Source organism: Ranitomeya variabilis, chromosome 2, assembly GCF_051348905.1.
Source record: "Ranitomeya variabilis isolate aRanVar5 chromosome 2, aRanVar5.hap1, whole genome shotgun sequence".
Taxonomy (NCBI): Eukaryota; Metazoa; Chordata; class Amphibia; order Anura; family Dendrobatidae; genus Ranitomeya; species Ranitomeya variabilis.
Window position 1 is genome coordinate 1,077,664,600 of NC_135233.1, and position 22,259 is coordinate 1,077,686,858.

Genomic DNA, 22,259 nt, shown 5'->3' on the forward strand with positions numbered 1-22,259 from the left:
CTTTCTGGCTATAAAATATAGGGGGACCCCACTTCATTTTTTGGGGGGTTGCCCTATTTTAATAGCCAGTAAAGGCTGCGCAGACAGCTGCGGGTTGATATTCATAGCCTGGGAGGGGCCATTGGTATTAACCCCTTCCCAGGCTGCAAATATTGGACCCCGGCTGTCGGCTTTCCCCCTCTGGTGCAGAAAATTGCGCGGGAGCCCAAGATATTTTTTTCCGTTTTTTGTTGTTTTTTTAATTAAACGTTCATTAAGAAACATAGGCCTTGCTATTATATATCTATGGATATATCTATAGATGGATATCTCTATAGATATAACTATGCTATATCTATCTATAGATAGTTATATATACAGATACATCTATCCAGCTACTTTCACACATCAGGTTTTTGCCGTCAGGCACAATCTGGCAAGTTTTGAAAACAACGGATCTGTTTTTCTTTTCACCGGTTCCGGTTGTTAGGTGTTGAGTTCCCGCCTCTGCACAGGGGGAATCTCAAACCATCTCCGCTGCGGTCTCCTATTCTTCTCCAGCCGCAGTGGAGCCTGCTCAGTGGTGGCGTCAGTCCCAGCGTCTAGCTCAGGCTGATACCGGATGACTGGTTACTACTGCCCTTCCAGGCTCTGTCCTTGTAGCCAGCAATGTTCAGCAGCGAGCAGGTCTTTCTTGGTCTAAGTCCTGCTTTTTACATACTGAGCATACCCATGGGTTGGAGGTCGGGGGTCACATGCTCAGATCCTGTTGCGGCTCCTATTGGTCCATCTGGAAGGTCTTGTTGCACTGCCACAATAAAAGGTTTGCATGGCTGCTCGGCCATGCGCTAGTGTATACTTGAAAACGTGTGTGTGTGATGATGAAAGTCTCTCATTAATCATCCCCTCCCTTGTGTATGACTGCTCACGTAAGGTGGATGTTTGCTAGCTAGTGCCTGACAGAGCCATCAGTACTAAACACACGATACAGCCTCTATTGCTGTGACCAACAGTGCGGCGCCGTGCGCTATTAGAGCACTTCCCTAACCCAAGTCTGGGTGGTTAGTGGGGTCCGCCAGTGCGGCACTGCTCGCACTCTTGTGCATAAAATTACTATTTTAGTTTACTCTGACACCCAGTAGTGGTGTCGAGCACAAGTGGTCTAGACGAACTCTAATCCCAAGTCTTGGGATAGAGTCCTGAGACTCCTTGCTTGCGCTCTTTGTGCGGTCAGGGTTCAACAGGGTTCGCTTCTTTCATACAGGGTGAAGCTAACCCGTGTGTGTATCCTCATTGTACCACCATATAGTCCCTCATTACTCAGCAGCAGGTTCCATCTCTGCACGGTGGACCCCGGGCTGCGAACGCACCTTATACCATCTCTCTTATTATTTGGTGCGTTCTGATAGCCCTAACACCGTTTTTTTCTCATAGAGTTGTATTAGCACCGGATTGCTCCTGATGGCCACACGTTTCATCCATTTTTTTGCCGGATCCATCAGAAAAGCTGTTTCCGGCAGACAGAGAAAACATTTAGAAGAAAGGATTAGGCAAAAAATGTATGAAACTGAGATGTGAAATGATGAATCCGGCGTCCGAATCCGGTTTTTCATGCATGTTTCCATTCAAATCATGCACATTTTCCGTTCTCACTCTCTCTCAAAAAAGGATCAGTTGCATCAGTTTTTCACTATTTGCAACGGATCCATTTTGTCAAAATTTTGCCGGATCCTGCCTGACAGAAAAAAACTGATGTGTGAAAGTAGCCTAACTATCCATATATCTATCTATATCAATCCATAGATATATCTACCTACATCTATCCATAGATATATCTATCTACATCTATCCATATATATATCTATCTACATCTATCTATCTCATTCCTTTTATCCATCTATCTATCTATCTATCTATCTATCTATCTATCTATCTATCTATCTATCTATCTATCTATCTGTGTAATGGAGTGTGGGTGGGACAAATGTAAAAGAGGAGGTTGGACAAGACATGAAATCACAAATCTTTTTTTTGTTCAATAATACATCTTTATTTAGCTTTCAAAAATGCATCAAAAAATGCATAAAAAACGCATCAAAAACGTGCAAAAACGCATCAAAAACGCACCTGTGTTTTCTGCCAAGAGCTGTGGATTTAGTGCAGAAAAAAATGCAGGCAAATCTGCAACGGGTGCACATACCCTTAAATGACTCAGATCACCAAACAAATTTAAATATTATACCTGCATGAGAAAGCAAAGTAGACCAAAAGGATCCTCAAAAGCTAGACATCATGCAGCGATCCAAAGAAATTCAGGTACAAATGAGAAATAAAACAATTGAGATCTATCACTCTGGAAAAGGCTATTAACCCCTTCACCCCCAAGGGTGGTTTGCACGTTAATGACCGGGCCAATTTTTACAATTCTGACCACTGTCCCTTTATGAGGTTATAACTCTGGAACGCTTCAACGGATCTTGGCGATTCTGACATTGTTTTCTCGTGACATATTGTACTTCATGTTAGTGGTAAAATTTCTTCGATATAACTTGCGTTTATTTGTGAAAAAAACGAATATTTGGCGAAAATTTTGAAAATTTCGCAATTTTCCAACTTTGAATTTTTATCCCCTTAAATCACAGACATATGTCACACAAAATACTTAATAAATAACATTTCCCACATGTCCACTTTACATCAGCACAATTTTGGAACCAACATTTTTTTTTGTGACGGAGTTATAAGGGTTAAAAGTTGACCAGCAATTTCTCATTTTTACAACACCATTTTTTTTTAGGGACCACATCTCATTTGAAGTCATTTTGACGGGTCTATATGATAGAAAATACCCAAGTGTGACACCATTCTAAAAACTGCACCCCTCAAGGTACTCAAAACCACTTTCAAGAAGTTTATTAACCATTCAGGTGTTTCACAGGAATTTTTGGAATGTTTAAATAAAAATGAACATTTAACTTTTTTTCACACAAAATTTATTTCAGCTCCAATTTGTTTTATTTTACCAAGGGTAACAGGAGAAAATAGACCCCAAAAGTTGTTGTACAATTTGTCCTGAGTACGCTGATACCCCATATGTGGGGGTAAAGGACAGTTTGGGCGCATGGCAGAGCTTGGAAGCAAAGGAGCGCCATTTGACTTTTCAATGCAAAATTGACTGGAATTGAGATGGGACACCATGTTGCATTTGGAGAGCCCCTGATGTGCCTAAACATTGAAACCCCTAACAAGTGACACCATTTTGGAAAGTAGACCCCCTAAGGAACTTATCTAGATGTGTGGTGAGCACTTTGACCCAACAAGTGCTTTACAGAAGTTTATAATGCAGAGCCGTAAAAATAAAAAATCATATTTTTTCACAAAAATGATCTTTTCACCCCCAATTTTTTAATTTTCCCAAGGGTGAGAGAAGAAATTGGACCCCAAAGATTGTTGTGCAATTTGTCCTGAGTACGCTGATACCCCATATGTGGGTGTAAACCATTGTTTGGGCGCAGGGCAGAGCTCGGAAGGGAAGGAGCGCCATTTGACTTTTCAATGCAAAATTGACTGGAATTGAGATGGGACGCCATGTTGCATTTAGAGAGCCCTTGATGTGCCTAAACATTGAAACCCCTAACAAGTGACACCATTTTGGAAAGTAGACCCCCTAAGGAACTTATCTAGATGTGTGGTGAGCACTTTGACCCACCAAGTGCTTCACAGAAGTTTATAATGTCGAGCCGTAAAAATAAAAAATCATATTTTTTCACAAAAATGATCTTTTCACCCCCAATTTTTTATTTTCCCAAGGGTAAGAGAAGAAATTGGACCCCAAAAATAGTTGTGCAATTTGTCGTGAGTACACTGATACCCCATATGTGGGTGTAAACCATTGTTTGGGCGCAGGGCAGAGCTCAGAAGGGAAGGAGCGCCATTTGACTTTTCAATGCAAAATTGACTGGAATTGAGATGGGACGCCATGTTGCGTTTGGAGAGCCCCTACTGTGCCTAAACATTGAAACCCCCCACGAGTGACACCATTTTGGAAAGTAGACCCCTTAAGGAACTTATCTAGATGTGTGTTGAGCACTTTGACCTAACAAGTGCTTCACAGAAGTTTATAATGCAGAGCCGTAAAAATAAAAAATCATATTTTTTCACAAAAATGATCTTTTAACCCCCATTTTTTTATTTCCCCAAGGGTAAGAGAAGAAATTAGACCACAAAAGTTGTTGTGCAATTTGTCCTGAGTAGTGTTGAGCATTCCGATGCTGCAAGTATCGGGTATCGGCCGATACTTGCTGTATCGGAATTCCGATACCGGGATTCCGATACTCTTGTGGTATCGGGTATCGGGTATCGGAACAACATTTTATTTTAATTCTCTCTTTTACACATTTTAACATTGTTAAAATGTGTAAAAGAGAGAATTAAAATAAAAAATATCGCTATACTCACCTGTCCGACGCAGCCGGGACCTCAGCGCAGGAACCGGCAGCGTTGTTTGTTTAAAATTCCCGCTTTTACATGGTTACGCGAACTCCCGGCTTGTGATTGGTCAGGGCGCCCATGTTGCCGGGCCGCGGACCAATCACAGCAAGCCGTGACGAAAATACGTCACGGCTTGCTGTGATTGGTCCGCGTCCCGGCAACATGGCCGCCATTAACCAATCACAAGCCGTGACGTCACGGGAGGCTGGACTTGCGCGCTTTTGAAAAAGCGCGCGTGTCCAGCCTCCAGTGACGTCCCGGCTTATGATTGGTTGCGCCGCGATCAACCAATCACAAGCCGGGAGGCTGGACACGCGCGCAATTTTAAAATGCGCGCTTGTCCTGCCTCCCGTGACGTCACGGCTTGTGATTGGTTAATGGCGGCCATGTTGCCGGGCCGCGGACCAATCACAGCAAGCCGTGACGTATTTTCGTCACGGCTTGCTGTGATTGGTCCGCGTCCCGGCAACATGGCGCCGTGACCAATCATAAGCCGGGACGTCACTGGAGGCTGGACACGCGCGCTTTTTCAAAAGCGCGCAAGTCCAGCCTCCCGTGACGTCACGGCTTGTGATTGGTTAATGGCGGCCATGTTGCCGGGACGCGGACCAATCACAGCAAGCCGTGACGTATTTTCGTCACGGCTTGCTGTGATTGGTCCGCGGCCCGGCAACATGGGCGCCCTGACCAATCACAAGCCGGGAGTTCGCGTAACCATGTAAAAGCGGGAATTTTAAACAAACAACGCTGCCGGTTCCTGCGCTGAGGTCCCGGCTGCGTCGGAGAGGTAAAGTATAGCGATATTTTTTATTTTAATTCTTTCTTTTACACATTTATATGGTTCCCAGGGCCTGAAGGAGAGTTTCCTCTCCTTCAGACCCTGGGAACCATCAGGAATACCGTCCGATACTTGAGTCCCATTGACTTGTATTGGTATCGGGTATCGGTATCGGATTGGATCCGATACTTTGCCGGTATCGGCCGATACTTTCCGATACCGATACTTTCAAGTATCGGACGGTATCGCTCAACACTAGTCCTGAGTACGACGATACCCCATATGTGGGTGTAAACCATTGTTTGGGCGCATAGCAGAGCTCAGAAGGGAAGAAGCGCTATTTTACTTTTCAATGCAAAATTGACTGGAATTAAGATGGGATGCCATGTTGCGTTTGGAGAGCCCCTGATGTGCCTAAACATTAAACCCCCCACAAGTGACACCATTTTGGAAAGTAGACCCCCTAAGGAACTTATCTAGATGTGTTTTGAGAGCTTTGAACCCCCAAGTGTTTCACTACAGTTTATAACGCAGAGCCGTGAAAATAAAAATTATTTTTTTTTTCACAAAAATGATTTTTTAGCCCCCAGTTTTGTATTTTCACAAGGGTATCAGGATAAATTGGACCTCAAAAGTTGTTGTCCAATTTGTCTGGAGTACGCTGATACCCCATTTGTGGGGGGGGACCACTGTTTGGGCGCATGACAGAGCTCAGAAGGGAAGGAGCGCCATTTGGAATGCAGACTTAAATGGATTGGTCTGCAGGCGTCACGTTGCATTTGCAGAGCCCCTGATGTACCCAAACAGTACAAACCCCCCACAAGTGACCCCATATTGGAAACTAGACCCCCCAAGGAACTTATCTAGATGTGTTGTGAGAACTTTGAACCCCCAAGTGTTTCACTACAGTTTATAACGCAGAGCCGTGAAAATAAATTTTTTTTTTTTTTTTTCACAAAAATGATTTTTTAGCCCCCAGTTTTGTATTTTCACAAGGGTATCAGGATAAATTGGACCCTAAACGTTGTTGTCCAATTTGTCCTGAGTACGCTGATACCCCCTATGTGGGGGGGAACCACTGTTTGGGCGCATGACAGAGCTCGGAAGGGAAGGAGCGCCATTTGGAATGCAGACTTAAATGGATTGGTCTGCAGGCGTCACGTTGCATTTGCAGAGCCCCTGATGTACCCAAATAGTACAAACCCCCCACAAGTGACCCCATATTGGAAACTAGACCTCCCAAGGAACTTATCTAGATGTGTTGTGAGAACTTTGAACCCCCAAGTGTTTCACTACAGTTTACAACGCAGAGCCGTGAAAATAAAACATATTTTTTTTCCCACAAAAATGATTTTTAGCCCCCCAAATTTTTATTTTCCCAAGGATAACAAGAGAACATGGACCCCAGAAGTTGTTGTTCAATTTGTCCCTAGTACGCTGATACCCCATATGTTGGGGTAAACCCCTTTTTGGACGCACGGGAGAGCTCGGAAGGGAAGGAGCACTGTTTTACTTTTTCAACGCAGAATTGGCTGGAATTGAGATTGGACGCCATGTCGCGTTTGGAGAGCCCCTGATGTGCCTGAACAGTGGAATCTCCCCAATTCTACCTGAAACCCTACCCCTAACCTCACCCCTAACCGTTTACTGAACATTTTCTGACAGTCATAAGTGCCACGTATATAAGTGCCACGTATATAAGTGCCACGTATTTAAGAGCCACGTATTTAAGAGCCACGTATTTAAGTGCCACGTATTTAAGTGCCACGTATTTCAGTGCCACGATATTTCAGTGCCACGATATTTCAGTGCCACGTATTTCAGTGCCACGTATTTCAGGCACTGAAAAATACGTGGCACGTAAATACTTCAGTGCCACAATATTTCAGTGCCACGTATTTCAGTGCCACGTATTTCAGGCACTGAAAAATACGTGGCACGTAAATACGTGGCACGTAAATACGTGGCACTTAAATACGTGGCACTTAAATACGTGGCACTTAAATACGTGGCCACTGAAATATCGTGGCACTTATATACGTATATACGTATATAAACGTATATTTCAGTGCCACGTATTTCAGTGCCACGTATTTCAGGTTAGGGGTAGGGTTAGGGGTAGGTTTAGGGTTTTTTGTTTTTTTCTTTTTTTCTTGTGTTTTTCTATAAAAACGCATGCGTTTTACCGCGTTTACATGCATTTTTTCACACATGTGGTTTTTTTAAAAAACGCATGCAGATAAAAACGCAAGTGTGAAACCAGACTAAAAGACGCTTTTTATAGCAAAAAAGTTTTTGCGTCTCCACATTTTGAGACCTATAATTTTTCCACATTTTGGTCCACAGAGTCATGTGAGGTTTTTTTTTTTTTGCGGGACGAGTTGACGTTTTTATTGGTAACATTTTCGGACACGTGACCATTTTTTATCACTTTTTATTCCGATTTTTGTGAGGCAGAATAACCAAAAACCAGCTATTCATGAATTTCTTTTGGGAGAGGCGTTTATACCGTTCTGCGCTTGGTAAAATTGATAAAGCAGTTTTATTTGTCGGGTCAGTACGATTACAGCGATATCTCATTTATATCATTTTTTTATGTTTTGACGCTTTTATACGATAAAAACTATTTTATAGAAAAAATAATTATTTTGGCATCGCTTTATTCTGAGGACTATAACTTTTTTATTTTTTTGCTGATGATGCTGTATGGCAGCTCGTTTTTTGCGGGACAAGATGACGTTTTCAGCGGTAACATGGTTATTTATATCTGTCTTTTTGATCGCGTGTTATTCCACTTTTTGTTCGGCGGTATGGTAATAAAGCGTTGTTTTTTGCCTCGTTTTTTTTTTTTTTTCTTACGGTGTTTACTGAAGGGGTTAACTAGTGGGCCAGTTTTATAGGTTGGGTCGTTACGGACGCGGCGATACTAAATATGTGTACTTTTATTGTTTTTGTTTGTTTTTTTTAGATAAAGAAATGTATTTATGGGAATAATATTTTTTTTATTATTATTATTTATTTAGGAATTTTTTTTTTTTTTTTTTACACATGTGGAAATTTTTTTTTTTACTTTTTTACTTTGTCCCAGGGGGGGACATCACAGATCGCAGATCTGATAGTGTGCACAGCACTCTATCAGATCCGCGATCATACTTTCATCGGAGCAGGCTGCAGCTTTCATCTGCAGCCTGCTCCGACCCGGAAGTGCTCCCTGCAGGACCCGGATACAGCCCCTCGGCCATTTTGGATCCGGGGCCTGCAGGGAGAAGACGTTCGGTACGAGGTGAGTACATCACCTTGTACCGATCGTCTCAGGGAAGCCCGCAGGGAGCCCCCTCCCTGCGCGATGCTTCCCTGTACCGCCGGTACACCGCGATCATGTTTGATCGCGGTGTGCCGGGGGTTAATGTGCCGGGGGCGGTCCGTGACCGCTCCTGGCACATAGTGCCGGATGTCAGCTGCGATATGCAGCCGACACCCGGCCGCGATCGGCCGCGCTCCCCCCGTGAGCGCGGCCGATCACGTATGACGTACTATCCCGTCGGCGGTCATGGGGGCCCACCCCACCTCGACGGGATAGTACGTCAAATGTCGGGAAGGGGTTAAGCCATTTCAAAAGTTTTGGGACTCCAGCGAACCACAGTGAGAGCCATTATCCCCAAATTGTGAAAACATGGAACGGTGGTATACCTTCCCAGGAGTGGCCAGTAGACTGAAATTACACCAAGAACACTGTGAAGACTCATCCAAGAGGTCACAAAAGATGCAACAGCAACATCCAAAGAACTGTAGGCTTTACTTACATCAGTTAAGGTTAGTGTTCATGATTCCACCATAAGAAAGAGACAGGGCAAAAATGGTGTGCATGGCAAAATTCCAAGCCAAAAACCACTGCTGAGCAGTAAGAACATAAAAGCTTATCTTAGACAATTCAGAAACAGGAGGAGGGGGGAAGGGAAAGGGTTGGAGCTTGACACGCCGAGACATACATCTAGGAGCCGTTGCAAATGAATATAACTGGTGGGTGCCGTACCTGCTGGTGATTAACAGCTGATGTAGAAGAGAAGAGAAATGGAAATTCCCAGCATGTCCATCCAGTATGAGTAAAATAGCCAAAATTTATTAGAACATTTTAAAAAACAATTTTAAAAAAAGAGAGAAAACCCTCTTTGCCTGACGCGTTTCTGGCGCACCACAGCGCCCTTAGTCATAGGAACAAATACAACATAGATACACAGGGTTATATATGATAGGGAACCAATCACAAACATAGCAATTAATTTCATTGGAAAAAGCTGCAGCTAAATTCACATAACAGACCTTTACCTTATTTTTCTCCAAATATCATAGAAATACACAAATATCTATTTTGAATTACCACAAAATCTGTTCATCAATTCAATATATATAAAATAGATCATTTTTGTAATTCATACCATGTGGATATTTGGTGTCTAAAGTTAGAATCCAAAAGGCTTCCCGCAAAGCCAATTGCTTCCTCCAATCTCCACCTCTAGGTGACTGACTAACCTTTTCAATGCCGAAAAAGGAAAAATCTGACAGATCGCCTTTGTGCACAGAAATAAAATGTTTAGTGGCCCCAGAATAACCTGAATTACTATTCTTTATATTGGCTACATGTTCAGAAATTCTTTTTTTTATTTTCCTTGTGGTATAACCTATATAACAAATATTGCAGGCTTTGCATTTTATGCAATATATGGCATGATCAGAATCACAATTGATAAATGATTTTATATTATAAGTAACATTTTGATTCGAAGAAAAAGAAGTTCTTTTATTGTCTGCAAATTGGCAGACATTGCATCTATTGCCAGAACATTTAAAAAAACCCTTCACTGATAGCCATGATGTGGGAGTTTTTCTCGGGCGCACCATACTGGGAGATAAAACATTCCCCAGTGTGCAACCTCTTTTAGCCACTATCCTGCAACCATTTTGAAGAATTGTGCACAGAGAACTATCTTGATTGACTACAGGAAGATATTTAAGAATAATCTGTCTGATTTTGTTATATTGACTGCTATAAGCAGTAGAAAAAGTGATCTGCGTTTCAGAAGCGGCACTTACATTCTTATTTTCAGAATACAATAAATTGGTACGTGGAATTTTGGAAACCTGTCTGAATGCATGCTTTATATTAGAGTGTTTGTACCCTCTATCCAGCAGTCTGTCAGAAATGATGCGACTCTCTTTATGGAAATTTTCATCGCTAGAGCAAATTCTTCTTGCTCTGGTAAGTTCCCCCCTAGGAATGGCATGAATGGTATGACGAGGGTGTGAGCTTGAGGACATCAGGATCGTATTACCAGAGTTGTCTTTTCTATAGAGTTAGGTATTAACCCTCTGCGTTATATTACTGCCTGTAAGGAGAACATCCAAAAATGAAACTTCATCTGAAGGAATGCCGCTGGTGAAACGCAGATTACACTGATTATCATTCAGATAAAACATAAAATTTTGTCACCTCCCCCTGCCAAATTAACAAAATATCGTCCACAAATCTCCCATACCAATTAAGGCATGGGAGAAATGGATTATCATCTGTGAATATATGAAATTCTTCCCACCAGGCCATAAATAAAATAGCTAAAGATGGAGAGAACTTGGACCCCATAGGAGCACCCATGGTTTGGATGTAATAGTCATTTTGGAACATGAAGAAATTATGTTTTAGTAAATAATGTAAAGACGCAAGAATAAACCATTTCAATGAGTCTGAGTAACTGCTATACTTATTTAGATGATATTCAATTGCTGTCATAGCCAAAGAGTGGGGAATACACGAATATAAGTTTGCGACGTCGCAAGTCACAAAAGAATAATCGTGACACCACTGAAAAGTATCAAAAACCTTCAAAACTGATGAGGTGTCTTTAAGATACCCTGGAATTCTTGGGATCAAAGGTTGAAGATACTCATCAATCAAGTGACTGAGATTTTCATTTAGGGAACCCATCCCAGAAATTATAGGTCGTAAAGGTGGAGGGAAAACATTTTTATGTGTTTTTGGGAGCCCATGAAAAATGGGAATAATTGGATGTTCCGGAAGTAACCATTTGTGAATTTTGTTATTTATGACCCCCAATTTCTGTGCATTATTTGGTATATCAATCATGTCATATTTGAAAGACAATGTGGGGTCAGATTTCAAAGAAGTGTATGTACTGGTGTCCTGTATAATGGATGTTATCAATCTACAGTACAAAGCAGTATCTATAACTACTATACAACCCCCTTTGTCTGACTGACGAACTGTCAAATCATAATTATGTTGTAAATCTCTAACCGCCTGAGATTGAATTTTACTCAAGTTGCTTCGATGGTTAGCATTCCGTGTTTCAGCATGTAGTTTTTTCAAATCCTGTTCTACTAAGGTCTGAAACAAGTCTAGAGCAGGAACTCTTGATTGAAGGGGATAATATGCTGGATTAGATGAAAGCACCTGCACATCTTCGTCTTTTATTTTGTCCTCATCAGAATTTTCCTCTTGAAGGGAGGTTAGAGTAAGTAGCGTACATTGTTCCATAAAGGAAAGGGACGCATTATTTTCCTTGGTGCAATATGATCTTTTACTGCCAGAATTAAAGTCATTTTGGTTATCAGAAAAGAAATGTCTTTTAACCGTAAGAAGACGAGTGAATTTGTTGACATCTTTAATGGTCTCAAACAAGTTGAAATTGCCAGTTGGAACGAAGTTCAGACCCTTGGCCAATACTTCAATTTGTATAGGAGATAGAATGGTCGGAGTCAGAACTATAACGCTGTCCAGATGCTGGTTTAGTACTGATATCTGCGTTTCCTTTCCCTCCTGGGATATCTTCTCCATTCGTCTCTTGCGGGCTCTCCTGCCCCCCCCTCCTTCTCCGGCGTTTTTTGACATGGCAGTGTTGTGAATGTGTCTGGCATCCGCACTGGAGAAGGACACATCTGTTTCACATTCTGATGGATTATACTCCGATGAAGAAAAAGACACAGATTTTCTACGTGCATATTCACATTGATGCCACTGAGGTTGGTTTCTAAGTATAGGCTTAGGTGTGTGATCAGTCCGTTTTTTCCATGAATACACTTTATCATTTTTGTAGTCAAAAGAGTCTCTGTTAAATTTAGATTTTTTCATTTTTATAATGGAATCCTCCATAGTCTTTAAATGATCAGTCATTTTTTTAGAAAGCACATCAAAATCAGGCTGGTCTGTATATTTGGAAAGTTCTTTGTTGGTATTGTCAATGTCCACCTTGAGTTGGTGAAGTTTTATTTCTTCATATGATATAATTAAACTCATAAGTTTTAACGAGCATTGTGAAAGAATCATATTCCATTCAGCGAGAAACTTATCAGAAAAGATATAAGTAGGAGATTTTTTCATACGCAAACCCCTGGGAATCATTTCCTTTTCAACATATTTTCTGAGAGTATTATGGTCCCACCAGGTGCGTATTTCTTGCTGAGAAAACTTCTCTAGTTTCGAATAGAGATCTTTCAGCTCACTGGGTGGTGCAGAGATACCATCTGTGTTATCAAACACTGAAGCTAATTTAGCCATACGGGAGTCCATGATTAAATAAAAAACTGCACAGTGTGTATAGATGAAACCACACTTGTCTACTAGTTGCTGCGTTTCCCAAACATCAAAATTTTGCAACGGAATAAATAGTAGTATTGTATAATATCGTCCGTATGATCAAGATAATTGTATAAACTCGCTTGAACTTTTGAACAAAAACTTCAGCGGAGCTCCAAATCACTGCATAGACAATTCAGAAACAGGAGGAGGGGGGAAGGGAAAGGGTTGGAGCTTGACACGCCGAGACATACATCTAGGAGCCGTTGCAAATGAATATAACTGGTGGGTGCCGTACCTGCTGGTGATTAACAGCTGATGTAGAAGAGAAGAGAAATGGAAATTCCCAGCACGTCCATCCAGTATGAGTAAAATAGCCAAAATTTATTAGAACATTTTAAAAAACAATTTAAAAAAAAGAGAGAAAACCCTCTTTGCCTGACGCGTTTCTGGCGCACCACAGCGCCCTTAGTCATAGGAACAAATACAACATAGATACACAGGGTTATATATGATAGGGAACCAATCACAAACATGGCAATTAATTTCATTGGAAAAAGCTGCAGCTAAATTCACATAACAGACCTTTACTTTATTTTTCTCCAAAATACATCAGTTAAGGTTAGTGTTCATGATTCCACCATAAGAAAGAGACAGGGCAAAAATGGCGTGCATGGCAAAATTCCAAGCCAAAAACCACTGCTGAGCAGTAAGAACATAAAAGCTTATCTTAGTTTTGCCAGAAAATATAATGATGGTCCCCATGACTTTTGGGAGAATACTTTGTGGACTGATGAGACAAAAGTTGAATTTTTTTGAAGGTGTATGTCCCATAACTTCTGATGTTGAAGTGACACATCATTTCAGAAAAGGAACATCATACCGACAGTAAAATATGATGGTGGTAATGTCATGGCCTGGGACTGTTTTGCTGTTTCAGGACCTGGAAGACTTGCTGTGGTAAATGGAAAGATTAATTATGCTGTCTACCAAAAAATCCAGAAGGAGAATGTCTGGCCAACAGTTGGTGATCTCAAGGTAAAGCACACTTGGGTTATGCTGCAAGAAAATGGTATAAAACACACTGGCAAGTCCACTTCTGAATGGCTAAAAAAAAATAAGACTTTGGAGTGACCTAGTCAAAGTCCTCCTGACCTTAATCCAATTTAGATGCTGTGACATGACTTTTAGAAAGGTGGTTCACACTCTGAAACCCTCCAATGTGAGCCAATCAAAACAATTCTGCTAAGAGGAGTGGGTCAAAATTCCTAAAGATCATTGCAAAAAATTAGTTGCCAGTTATCTCAAATGTATGATTGCAGTTGTTGCAGCTAAGGGTGGTCCAACCAGTTTTAGGGGGCAATCACTTTTTCACACTGGGCCTTGTAGCTTTGGATTTCTTTTTCCACTAATAATAAAGACCTTCATTTAAAAACTGCTTTTTTGTTTACTTGTGTTATCTTTGTTTAAAAATTACATTTCTTGGTGATCTGAAACATTTAAATGTAACAAACATACAAAAGAATAAGAAATTGAGAAGGGGCAAACAATTTTTCACACCACTGTATGTACATGGTATATATACTTCTGGGAAAAACATCAATTGGAAGAACATGGACCACTGTCGCACAGGGTCGGTTATCAGTTACCATCTTTTGCTAACTTGAAGTCGAAATGAGTTAAGGGATTGATAACAGTCAATTTTGGCTTCCAATTCATTTTTTACTTCTGCCATGTATTGCAAATTGGGATTCCCTATTAAGTATTTACAATATAGCCTGCAAATATAGTGATACAGAAGAAAGCACCTCTACGGGTTGAGGTGACATCTCAAGTGTAAATTCAAGATCATGTAATAAAGCATTTATTCAAATATTCAACGCATCAATAAAACAAAAAATATAAAAAAATATTTATATTTTATCCCCTTACTTTCAGGAAAGCCCTTTGATAATGTCACCGGTATTTATGCTGCTGTAACTAATATAATTGTGTCCATACTCTTGAGCAAAAGATTTGATTTTGAGGATCCAACAATACTGCGGCTTATGGGTTTAATCAATCAGAATGTAAAACTTTTAACCAGCCCCTGGGTCATGGTAAGTAATTATTCAGGGATGTATGAAGGTTCAATCAGTAGGGACAATGCCTAATTGATTTTACATTTCTCAGAGGTTAATGTGCTAAGTATGCTTTCATGGTAGACTGGGAAGAGCATTTTTTGTGGTGGCCAAGGTTAGCATGTAACCATGAGCGTGGCCTAGGTTATTTAAGAATCAGTGTTCAGTCATGTGGAGTCAGTTACAAAGGGAATGTGAGTTTATTGGAGCCTCAGGATGCCTGTGTATATTAGTCAAGTGAGGATTGGGCATATTTGCCAATTGGAACACTGGTTGAAGGTTACATCTGAGGTGGAGGAACCATTGCTCACCCCATGTAGAGAATGCTTTTTGAAAATGAAGCAAAGTGCCTAAAAAATTGTTCTGGACTCAATAAATCAAGAGAGTTGCTCATATGCAGAGGAGAATGAATTCTGCTAGTGAGCAACTAACAGCTTCCTGAGAGCTTAATTCAGGTGACCACATTCAAGAGAGCCGAGACACCACACATTTAGAGTGAGAGATGAAACACCACACATTTAGAGTGGGAGATGAGACACCACACATTTAGAGTGGGAGACGAGACACGACACATTTAGAGTGGGACAACTGTTTTTTTTGTTTATCTTATATTTATTTGTTTTGTTATCTAATGTTCATAATTTCATTAGAACATATTCGTCAAGATTTTTTTCTTTTCTTTTCATGTATACTGAAGCTGTACAACAGTTTTCCATCTTTTGTTAAATGGCTGCCTGGAGCTCACAAAATGTATTTAAAAAATATTAAAGAACTTAATAACTTTGTAACAAAAACATTTACGAAACAGAAGAAAGAGCTGGATGTGAATGACCAAAGGAACCTCATCGATACCTTCTTGGCCAAGCAGCAAGAGGTACAATGAACATTTTATGGGTTAATAAAATGTAATATTATTTAAAAAAATAATGAACTTCAAAAAAAGCAGGCAACACTCCATCTCCTCTGAAAACTGTGCAGGATTTATTAGACCCACATGTCTGGGCAACGTTTTGGGTCGAAATGAGCCTTTCTCAAGCCTCAAGCCTCAAAAAAAATAATGTACAAAAAGACAAAAGTAGAACATTTTAACAAAAACTTGACACAACATGGTGAATTCATTATGCAAACAACATACCGTATATACTCGAGAAATAAGCCGACCCCCCTAATTTTGCCACAAAAAACTGGGAAAACTTGTTGACTCGAGTATAAGCCTAGGGTGGAAAATACAGCAGCTACTGGTGAATTTCAAAAATAAAAATAGATGCTCCATACCGTTCATTATTGCCCCAAAGGAGGTTCCATATAAAGCTGTGCCATACATAATGCTCCATACCGTTGATTATTGCCCCATAGATGCTCCATACCGTTCATTATGGCCCCATAGATGCTCCTTATAAAGCTGTGCCATACATAATGCTCCATACCGTTGATTATTGCCCCATAGATGCTCCATATATAGCTGTGCCATATAGAATGCTCTGCACCATTCATTATGGCCCCATAGATGCTCCTTATAAAGCAGTGCCTTATATGCTCTGCACTGTTCATTGTTGCCCCATAGATGTGCCATATAATTCTGTGCCTTATATGCTCTGCACCGTTGCCCCATAGATGTGCCATATAATTCTGTGCCTTATATGCTCTGCACCGTTGCCCCATAGATGTGCCATATAATTCTGTGCCTTATATGCTCTGCACCGTTGCCCCATAGATGTGCCATATAATTCTGTGCCTTATATGCTCTGCACCGTTGCCCCATAGATGTGCCATATAATTCTGTGCCTTATATGCTCTGCACCGTTGCCCCATAGATGTGCCATATAAATCTGGCCATATATAATGCTGCTGCTGCTGCTGCAATAAAAAAACAAAAAAAACACACATACTCACCTCTCTTGCTTGCAGCTCCTCAGCGTCCCGTCCCGGCGTCTCTCCGCACTGACTGATCAGGCAGAGGGCGGCGCGCACACTATATGCGTCATCGCGCCCTCTGACCTGCACAGTCAGAGCCAGAGGACGGGAAGACTGAGCGGCGCCCGGCGGTTGGAACGTGGACAGGTGAATATAAAATACTCACCTAGTCCTGGCGCTCCTGACGCTGTCCCTGCCTGTCACACTGTCTCCGGGTGCCGCAGCTCTTCCTCTGTCAGCGGTCACTGGCACCGCTGATTAGAGGAATGAATTATGCGGCTCCACCCCTATGGGAGTGGAGTCCATATTCATTTCTCTAATGAGCGGTCCCATGTGACCGCTGAACAGGGGAAGAGCTGCGGCACCCGAAGACAGTGTGACAGGCATGGACAGCGTCAGGATCGCCGGGACTAGGTGAGTATGCCTCAGCGCCCTCTCCCCCTCACCCGCCGGCCCTGCCGCCGACCGTGACTCGAGTATAAGCCGAGAGGGGCACTTTCAGCCCAAAAATGTGGGCTGAAAATCTCGGCTTATACTCCAGTATATACGGTAATCAAGTAAGAATCATGTTACTGCTGCTTTTCCTGCTTCTGCCATTGAAGTCAGTGCTGGGCAGCGGCGAGCAGACGCTTCTGGGATTAAGTCCTGCTTTTCTCGTTCTGAGCATGCCCAGAGTAAGATCTCTCAGTGGAGATCGAGGGTCACATGATCAGACACTGCAGCTAAGGTCCTGTAGGTGCTCACGCTCTGTGGCAGCCTCTCATTGGTACTTCCAGGAAGGTCCTGTATGTGCTGCAACTATTTAAGGCTCGCACGGCCATGTGCTAGTATTGCTCTTTATTTATGTACTTTGCGCCAGTGTGGTCTTGTATGAGTGTGTTCAGGGACCCGGCTGAAATAAGCCCCTAGAATGCTGGCACTTCAGGCGAGGAGTTTGTATGCTTGGGTATTCAGGGACCTGGCCGAAATAAGCCCCTAAAATGCTGGCAACTCCGGTGAGGAGTTTCGTGTGCATGCATGACCACTGACTGCTCTTGTTTAGGCAGTTAGCCTGTGCCTCTGTGGAGTCTAACAGGGCACAGTGCTTTGAGTTCACGGCTGCTCTGTGAAGTAACAGAGTTAGCTAACACTGCCATTTAGTTCCGCTATTTGCCAGCAGCAGGTTCTCCTGCATGGTGGACCCCGGGCTGCGAACGCATCTATCATAATAAAATCTATATATTAATTTGGTGCGTTGCGCTAGCCCTAACATAATACTAGCGCCAGGGTCTGGCTAGTAAATGGCGGACATACAGCAATCTTTGCGGTATATCCAGCAGCTGGAGGGTAGGTTCGTGGCTCCCGAGAGCTCAACCTCAGCTGTGGATATTTCCGCAGTTGCTGTACAGGCTGCTAGCGTAGCTGCAGCAAGCTTGTCCACTGCCACCCCTGTTCCGACATTTTCGCGCCTCATGCTGCCAGAAAAATTTTCTGGAGAAAGCAGGTCTTGTAGGGGATTCGTGAGTCAGTGCTCTATTCACCTCGAGCTACTGGCTGCACGTTTTCCCACAGAGCGGGCTAAGGTGGGATTATTGTGTCCCTCTTGTCAGACAGGGCGTTGGAATGGGCTACGCCGCTGTGGGAGCGTGACGATCATGTGGTGCAGAGTGCTCCGTTGTTTCTGAGCACTCTGAAACAGGTCTTCCTAGGACCTCAAGTCACCCATGATATAGCGCTCCAACTGCTGGCATTAACTCAGGGTGAGTCCTTGGTCAGCCAATTTGCTATCCGTTTCCAAACTTTAGCTTCAGAGCTGGAGTGGTCGGATAAAGCCCTTATCCCCATATTTTGGAGGGGGCTGGCTGATCACGTTAAGGACGCTCTGGCCACTAGGGAGATTCCAGCCACACTGGAGGAGTTAATAACTGTCTCTACCCGTATTGACCTCCGTTTTAACGACCGGAGGTTAAAGCGAGCCCAGTGTAGGCAGAAGTTTCGGCTGGCTCCCACCTTCGCCAAACCTCTGGAATCTCCGGTCCAGGTTCCTGAGTCACATGAGTCTAGGGAGGTGTCTCGAGCGGGTTTTAAGTCCCGGACCGCTTGGGCACCCAAGGTCTGTCATGTTTGCCAGCAGTCTGGACATCTTGCCACCAGATGTTCCCAGCGGTCGGGAGACGTCAGCCTCTAGTGGTAGTCGGTGGAGGTACACTAGATACGGCGACATTTGCCTCAAAATTGTCCTTTAAGGGGACAATTATTATTGTCTCATCTTCCCACTCAGTAGAGCTCTGCGTGGATTCTGGGGCGGAGGGCAATTTTATGTCATCCGCCTTCGCCCAACATCACGCAATACCCCTGGTTATGCTAGCGCAACCACTTACGGTACGAGTGGTGAATGGGTCGACACTGCCCTCACAGATAACTCACCAGACCATTCCTTTTACTCTGTCCATGTCGCCATCCCATCAGGAGACAATATCTCTGCTCATCATACCTGAGGGAATTGATGAGGTCCTGTTGGGAATACCTTGGTTACGGTACCACTCTCCACATATCGAGTGGTCCTCAGGAAGAATTTTGGGATGGGGTGAGTCTTGTGAGGGTAGGTGTCAAAGGGAGTGCATTCAGGTTGCTACTACAGAGGTACCCGTAGATCTATCCTCTCTCCCCAAGCAATACTGGTCTCATGCGGACGTGTTCTCCAAAAAGGCGGCAGAGACCCTTCCGCCTCACTGCCCCTATGACTTTCCTATTGACCTCTTGCCTGGTGCTTAGCCTCCCCGGGGTCGAGTTTATCTGTTATCTCTCCTGGAGACAGAGGCTTTGTCTCAGTACATCCAAGAGAATCTGGCAAGAGGGTTCATAAGGAAGTCAGTGTCGCCTGCTGGGGCTGGGTTCTTCTTTGTTCAGAAGAAGAATGGAGAACTGCGTCCATGTATAGATTACAGGGGTCTTAACACCATCACCGTTAAGAACAAATACCCATTACCCCTGATATCTGAGCTTTTTGATAGGCTACGGGGAGCAAGGGTATTTACAAAATTAGATCTGCGGGGTGCTTACAACCTGATTCGCATCCATGAGGGGGACGAATGGAAGACGGCTTTTAACACCAGGGATGGGCACTATGAGTATCTGGTGACACCCTTCAGGCTCTGTAATGCCCCAGCCATTTTCCAAGACTTTGTGAACGACATCTTCCGGGATATGCTCACCACTTCAGTCATAGTCTATCAGGATGATATTCTCATCTACTCTCCAGATATTGACTCCCATCGGAGAGTTGTTCGCAAAGTCTTTGACCTCTTACGGGCAAACTCCCTCTACGCCAAGTTGGAGAAGTGTGTGTTTGAGCAGGAGTCCTTGCCATTTCTTGGTTATATCATCTCTGCCCAGGGTTTGGCTATAAATCCTGCCAAGCTACAGGCTGTGATGGACTGGTAGGAACCCCATTTTCTTAAAGCGGTGCAGTGCTTTATGGGGTTCATTTACTACTATCGACAGTTCATTCCACACTTCTCAACTTTGGTAGCTCCCTTGGTTGCCCTTACCAAGAAGGGAGCAAATCCCATATTGTAGTCTGAGGAGGTCTCCAAGGCCTTTAATTCCATAAAGTCACACTTCGCTAGCGCTCCCATCCTACATTGCCCCGATGTAGACAAACGATTTATCATGGAGGTGGATGCCTCATCTGTTGGTGCTGGAGCAGTCCTCTTCCAAAAAGATGCTCAGGACCGGAAGCATCCTTGCTTCTTCTTTTCTAAGACCTTCTCACCAGCATAGAGGAATTATTCGATCGGGGACAGGGTGTTGCTGGCCATGAAGTTGGCTTTCTCGGAGTGGAGACATCTCTTGGAGGGAGCTCGTTTTCCTTTCCAAGTCTTCACAGACCATAAAAATTTGGTGTACCTGCAGACAGCCCAGCGGCTAAATTCTAGCCAGGCTAGATGGTCCTTGTTCTTCTCCTGGTTCCATTTCACCCTCCATTTTCTTTCAGGGGAGAAGAATATTCATGCCGACTGTTGTGAATTCTGCTCTTGGGTTCCCTCCGGTGGTTGTTGGTGGTAATACAGTTGTCCCTGGGTTGCAATCCTGGGCAGGTGTCCCTGCTGATTGCAGCTCTGACTGGGGTATTTAGGTGTGCAGGATTCATTAGCCCTTGCCAGTTGTCCATTGTTCTTGGAGGTTTTGCATCTCTGTCTGGTTCCTCCTGCCCTGCTGCCAAGTCAGCAAAGATAAGTGTCTGGTTTTTGTTTCTGCAGCACACATGCTGTGTGCTTTACAATTCAGTGCTATTCATTGCTTTTTCTTGTCCAGCTTAGACTGTGTTTGGATTTTTTCAGTCAAGTTGGATTCTCAGGAGATGCAGATATACATTCCATGTCTTTAGTTAGATGGTGGAATTTTTGTATTATCTGCTGTGGATATTGTTAGGGTTTTAATACTGACCGCTTAGTATTCTGTCCTATCCTTTCCTATTTAGCTAGCGTGGCCTCTTTTGGTAAATCCTGATTTCTGCCTGCTTGTGTCTTTCCTCTAATACTCACAGTCAATATTTGTGGGGGGCTGCCTATCCTTTGGGATTCTGCTCTGAGGCAAGATAGAATTCCCATTTCCATCTATAGGGCTATTTCCGACTGTGTCGAGATGTCTAGGATGTGTTAGGTACACCCCACGGCTACTTCTAGTTGCGGTGTCAGTTTAGGGTTTGCGGTCAGTACAGGTTCCACCTACTCCTGAGAAAGTCTCATGCAGCTCCAAGGTCACCGGATCATAACAGTACAACTGGCCCACAATGAGTTAAATGCATCTCAGAAAAAGAGAAGAAAGGTGTTGAGCCATTTTTTTCTGTAGCCTGCTTTGTCTTTCCTTCCCTCTTTTTCTCTGGGTGGCTGAGGAGTCTTGTGCTAGCATGGATGTTCAGGGATTAGTTTCTGGTGTAGACCAGCTTGCTGCTAGGATACAGGGTATTTCTGATTATATTGTTCAGACTCCAGTTTTAGAGGCTAAGATTCCTACTCCTGATTTGTTTTTTGGGGACAGGTCCAAATTTTTGAGTTTTAAAAACAACTGTAAACTGTTTTTTGCTCTGAAACCTCTATCCTCTGGTGATTCCATTCAGCAGGTTAAAATTGTCATCTCCCTGCTGCGTGGCGATCCTCAGGATTGGGCATTTTCCCTGGAATCTGGGAATCTGGCCTTGCTTAATATAGACACCTTTTTTCAGGCTTTAGGATTATTATATGATGAACCAAATTCTGTGGATCAAGTGGAGAAGACCTTGTTGGCCCTATCTCAGGGTCAAGAAGTGGCAGAATTGTATTGCCAGAAATTTAGAAAATGGTCTGTGTTGACTAAATGGAATGATGATGCTTTGGTGGCAATTTTCAGAAAGGGTCTTTCTGAATCC

General features: G+C 43.0%; 1 protein-coding gene across 1 annotated transcript in view; it reads left to right on the forward strand.

Moving 5' to 3' along the window:
• LOC143808705 (cytochrome P450 2K4-like) overlaps nucleotides 1–22,259 on the forward strand; it is a 110,761-nt gene that overhangs the window by 17,416 nt on the left and 71,086 nt on the right. Inside the window, exons 4-5 of the mRNA XM_077291635.1 lie at nucleotides 14,775–14,935; nucleotides 15,654–15,830. Coding sequence (XP_077147750.1) covers nucleotides 14,775–14,935; nucleotides 15,654–15,830 — 338 coding nt within the window. The remainder of the gene's footprint in view (nucleotides 1–14,774; nucleotides 14,936–15,653; nucleotides 15,831–22,259) is intronic.